Here is a 6,000-nt window from a genome sequence, read left to right on the forward strand (position 1 = left end):
GTGGTTGCTTGGCCACCTCAGAGTGTACCAAGAACCACTGGTAAGCCAGACTGGGTGGGATATTTCCTTTTACAAAGGACAATAAACCAATTAGGTTTTTACTTCAATACAGCCTTGTCATTATTTTTTTCTTGTGCTAACTTGTAACTTACTAGATTTATTGATATCAGTTTTACAATTTGCAATGAAGGTATTTGAATCTTTTAGCTGTTAGCCCAGTACCATGCTGACTACACCAGAATACTTTGATAAAGCGGTTTTTTTCTCCCTTTAAATAGGAAAACTTACTGCATAAACAGCTATTGCAATTTTAACTTTAGGTCTACTGCGATAGATTTTGATTATAAAATGCACCACATTATTTGAAGCTTCAAATGGATGATGTTACATCAGCTTGTTTTCCAAAGAACCTGCCATGATATTTTTCACATAAACACATGGTGACTGAAAATTTCCTAATTAGGCAGGAGATCATAATTGGACAAAATTCATTAGTAAATTACAAGTTTTTGGGTAATAAATGTAGCATAAAGGCACACTTTTCCTGACCAGCCTCCTCATCAGCGAACTAGGCATAAAAACCTCCTAATGGCTTCTCAAACTAAGTTGTGGCTGATGTAATTGTTTTTCTGGTTAATAACCTGAGTGTAAATTTCCAGTTCATACAAGTTGTAACTTACATGGATGGGGCAGTATTTCTGGCAAGCTGAGCAAACAAACCAAATGTGTAAAACAGGCATTGTAAATCTAGAACACTGCAGGGATCGAAGCGCACAAAAACAAGCTGAATTGGTAAATCATGTCAAGGAAAACAAGTGTTTGAAGCTTTTACTATCACTAGTTTATACTGCAGGTTATTGTTTTTGTAGCACAATATTATAGCCTTTCCTGTTCATGTTCTTGAGTGTGACCTTTTTAAGTACAGAACAAACGTGCAATAGCACAACCTTTGTCCCATTTGAAATGATCAAAATTTGTTATGATGCACAAATCTAAATGAGCATGAAATTTGATGCAATGTAACCTTTGTTTCAAAATTATAGTTTCAAAATTATAGTAGCAAACTTAACAATCACATGTTTTAAGAGAGGCAGAATAAAATGTGTTTATATTGACTAAAAATATTGAACGAAAACATCATACCACTTCTTTTGTGAAAAACATTGAACTGCAGAGATTACATTGTAGCTTGTCCTGCGCCATGAGCTCGCGTCAACTGAATCATTTTAATGTGCTGGCTGTTATCCTAATATCACTGATGTTACATGTTTTAATGTGTGTTACAGAATGCAGCACTGCATTAACCATTTGCTCTCATTAACTTATCCAATGCAATTCAAGACAAGCTGGTTAAAGATGTAGTGTTTGTCATTATGGATCAATGTACTGCATGGTGTAAATCAGATTGTATATGACTCACAATTTTAGTCCTACCAAAAACTTAACTGTCTTTCCTAATTTAAAAAAATTCAATGACATCTTACAAAAATAATGAACAATAAAATGCTGGATTAAGATAGCAGATCTAATAGACTATTTAATATCCATAAAGAAATGATGGGTTCTTATTTACGACACAGAACCTTTTGAAGAACTGATGAATGTTTTGCACCCAAATATTATGCCAACTTTTATCTCTGCCTTTCTGTTTTTATTAAATGTTTGTTCATTTTTTGGTACAGATCAGAAGAACAAATAATTTTCATTGCATTCCTGCAAGTGTTATTCAAATAGTTCAAACAGATATATTCAATTTTGTTAAAAAGCTGGATGATGAAAAAGTGAATTATAAATAACTAATAACAGAGTAAGTCTGGGTTGGATGCTTTCTCTCTTGAACTGCATCACAAACTGTTTAAAATAATAAATATACAACACTAGCTACAGAAATCTTAAACTTTACCGAGATGCAATTGATAGACAGAAATGTCAGATTTTGAGAATTGCAATATTTTAAAAGATTACAGGGTTAAATCATTATAATGTGCCCTTCAGGGGTTAAACATTGCAGATCAACAATTGTTGGTACCGTCAGACATGAACAATTAATTTTACAGGTTATACATCAACTATTCACTTTGTTTTAAATTATTGAAGCCAGTCAGTTTCAATCAACAGCATAACTATTGAGCGCCATTTATATTTAATATTTAGCTGAATAAAAGTGTGAAAAAATGTAAACTCATTATGACAGAATTTAAATTTACACATGATAGGTTCATGCGTGAGTTGAATCAAACATGATTATTTTCAGTGCAATAAAAATACAAAGTCCATAATGAATGGCTGTGGCATGCTCAGGTACAGCGTGCACATGAACACATTTAATATTTATTTCTGCGGTCACTGCAACAGAATTTTTTAAAAATCAGTTTTCGATCCTTAGGTTTCTTTTTACACAACTAACATGCAAAATATTGCTGCGAATCACTTCCATTCCTAGTTTCCTCACCACATCTGTCAAATGATGACTTTTAAATTGTTAAAATTAACGATAAGTATTTTCATACCACAATCATGAGTCTCCAATAACAACAAAAACATCAGATCTTTGTTAAAAAAAAAAACAATAAAATAATAGGTAGGATAGCTGACAATGCTTGAATCCAACATAACCCTTATTTCTCGGAATCACTATCTGCAACATTTAATTTAAAAGTGCCAAACCAATAAGAATACTTGAATAAAAGCAAAATACTGCGGATGCTGGAAATCTGAAATATAAATAAAAATACTAAAATACTTGCGGTTACTGGATGTTGCTGCCAGTACTCCTAGCACTCTGTTTTGTTGGGGATCATAAAGCACAAATCGTTCTGACAAGTACTTACATGTTGTTTTAAAGTCCTTTCGTTCCAGTATACCAACCATCATCTCGCTCTGGAATGCGCCACATTGCACCTGCTGCCAAAAGAATGATTGGCAAAGATCCCTCTATTTTTTTTTCCCTCCCTCTTTTATTGGTGTTTGCAACAACGTAAATAGAGATGTAAATCATTCCCGCTTACTACAATATGCAGCGAAGTTGCAACGAGTGAGTTACGAGACTCACCGATCCAGGCAAGTCTGTTGTTTATAGACTGACTCGCCAGCTGACAGGTCACTACAGGAATAGCAGGTTAAGCTTCAAGGTGTGTATTTAAAAAGCAAACTTCACACATCCAGTCGAGTCTTTACATTGACATATTAAGTACAAATTTTAACCCAAACGATTTACCTGCACAAATTAAATGACTTGGAATTTACAGTGAAAATTGCTCAACATCACATTCTGGCGTATGGAGTTTTAAATTCGCAAAATATTTTCTCTTACCGTTTGTCAGCTCGTGTTTTACAGTACAACTTCCCTCTTCGGCGTCGTCCGCCATGCTGAGTACAAGCCCGGTCTAAATTCAATGTAAAAACATGATTTTGTCAAACAAACAAAAGAAATGAAAACAAGCCTGCACTGAGTGACCGGCGGCCGCCCGTCTGTTCCCTTCCCGAAAGCTGCGGCGGGTCCCCTCGGCCTGCCTGCTGCATCGTGGGAGTTGTAGTTCTCCCCCGTCGGTTTCTGCATCTTGTTGTCCGGGGGAACCGCGGAGCCCTGAACTCCGACTCCCAGCAGGCCAAGCTCGGGTGACGCATGCTCAGATGCGGTAACGCAAACCCCGCCCCTCTGGTTGGATCTCTCGTTTTCCCAACAAGGAGAGTCCAACACATCCCCCGGGGGGGGGGGGGGGGTTAACAGGGAGAGTCCAATACATCCCGCGGGGGCGGAGAGTAGGTTGAATAGGAATTTAAAGACCCTTATTGTAAGCTAAATTGATCCACTTAAATTGAACATGAGGTATATTAGTAATATATTTTTAAATTTTCACAAAATCGATGATTAATACTTTGATCACATAAATCAGAATGCCAACATCTGAAAGGGATAAACAGTCGCCGCGCGCGAGCGGTTCCCGTAAAAGGGAGTGTGAGCCGCGCGCGAGCGGGAATCGCTGTAACCGCCGCGGTCAAAAGAACCGCAGCCCCAAGAAACTTGGTATGAGTTTAAAACCACACAAACACCGCCAGCTTCCCCCGCTGAGTGGATGTGGGACCCCTGAAGCAGTATTTTGATTGTCTGCGGTTGCTTCTGATTCGCCGCATGACTTTGATCCACCTGATTTAACAACAACCGACTCCAAATGTGCTCATTAATGTAAAACCCTGCCGTTCTGGATAGATGCATGAATAGGCAGGGAGTAAAGGGATATGGACTACTTTAGAGGCAAGAAAATGTTATGATGTGGAGTTGCCGGCGTTGGACTGGGGTACGCACAGTAAGTAGTCTCACAACATGTTAGATTCGAGGGGCATCCGGCACAGACTTGTTGGGCCGAAGGGCCTGTTCCTGTGCCCTATTGTTCTTTGTTTAAAACATGACATGATCTGATACTCACTGAAGATTTTCCTTTTTTTAAAAAAAAGTAAGCTTTATTTAGAGGAGCACTTCACAATAAAATGCCGTTATAGCCTCACGATAATATTCTCCATTTGAGAAAATATAATTATATTAGGACAGGTGTGAATGGAACTACGAGGGAACAGAACTACCGAAATTGTAAAGACAACGATAAAGAACAAAGTTGTCAGGAGTGTGGAAGACACCATGGAGACAGGTATGGCAGAGGCAGCAAACAATCAAAGTTAATGTATCTTAGTTCAAAACATTGTTTACCTATATATCAGACACTGTGTGCACTTCAAAAGCAGTTCATTACCTGTGGATCCCTTTTTTGATCTGATAATGAGCATTCATGCAAACATTGGTTCAGAATTTGTTGGAATCACAGAATCTTCGAAATTGGTGGGAATAATCCGATTAGTCCTATTCCTACATTTTTCCCATTGTAGTGGTGACCTGCCCAAGTGCAGATCTTGTGGTCATTTCTCCACATCTAGTGGACCTGCGCTTTCGTCTTCATTGCTTGTATATTCAGTTTCAATGAAGAGTATCAATATGAATAGGGAAAATATACATGAGGTGGTTTCCAGTTGCCTTCTTTGTGTGTGCTTGAAGTCATCTCTCTCTCCCCCCCCCCCCCCCCCCCCCCAGGATCCTGTTAAGCAACTGTTGACCCTCCAGGCCAGTTCTTACTCTTGTGCTATCACCACCAAACATTTGGTGGTTGGTCATGGCTCAGAAACCTGAGCATGGGACCCTTATCTGGCATGGGGCAACTCACAAAAAGGTAGGGACATCACCCCCGATGTTTTAGAATCATACAATGTAGAAGGAGGCCATTCGGCCCATCGATCACAATCCCACTCAGGCATTGACAACTTTGTTCTTAATCATTGTCTTTACAATTTCAGTAGCCTTGCTCCCTTGTAGTTCCATTCACACCGGTCCTAATAACCCCATGCATTTAACCTAGCTATTCCCTCGACACAAAGGGGCAATTTAGCATAGCCAGTCCACTTAACCTGCACATCTTTGGACTGTGGGAGGAAACCAAGGCACCTGGAGGAAACCCACACGGACATGGGGAGAATGTGCAACCTCCACACAGACTGTGACCCAAGCCAGGAATCGAACCTCGGTCCCTGGCGCTGTGAGGCAACAGTGCTAGCTACTGTGCTGCCCGGTTTTAAATGACCCTACTACCCTATCTTTTCCCATAGTCCTGCAAAACTTTCTCTTCAAGTATTTATCCAATTCCCTTTTGAAAATTATGACTGAATCAACTTCCTCCACTCTTTCAGACACAGTGTTCCAAATTACAACAATGTAAAAAAAAGCCTATGTCACCCCTGCTCCTTTTCCCATTTACCTTAAATATGTGTCCTGTGCTTATAGATCATTGTGCCATTTGAAAAAGTTTCTTCTTAATTACTTAATCAAAATGCTTATGATTTTGAACACCTCTATCAAATCTACACTTCTCTGCTCTCAGGTAAACAATCTCAGTCCATCTAGCCTCTCCACGTAACTGAAGTCCTATATCTATGGTGCTATTCTATTAAATTTCC

At 39.0% G+C, this 6,000-nt stretch overlaps 1 protein-coding gene across 1 annotated transcript in view; it reads right to left on the bottom strand.

Moving 5' to 3' along the window:
* The window catches only part of LOC144504504 (ribosomal protein S6 kinase alpha-5-like), an 88,820-nt gene extending 85,305 nt beyond the window's left edge, over positions 1-3,515 (bottom strand). Inside the window, exon 1 of the mRNA XM_078229877.1 lies at positions 3,314-3,515. Coding sequence (XP_078086003.1) covers positions 3,314-3,368 — 55 coding nt within the window. The 5' untranslated portion in view covers positions 3,369-3,515. The remainder of the gene's footprint in view (positions 1-3,313) is intronic.
* Between the last annotated feature and the right edge of the window lie 2,485 nt (positions 3,516-6,000).

Source organism: Mustelus asterias, chromosome 15, assembly GCF_964213995.1.
Source record: "Mustelus asterias chromosome 15, sMusAst1.hap1.1, whole genome shotgun sequence".
NCBI classification, from domain to species: domain Eukaryota; kingdom Metazoa; phylum Chordata; class Chondrichthyes; order Carcharhiniformes; family Triakidae; genus Mustelus; species Mustelus asterias.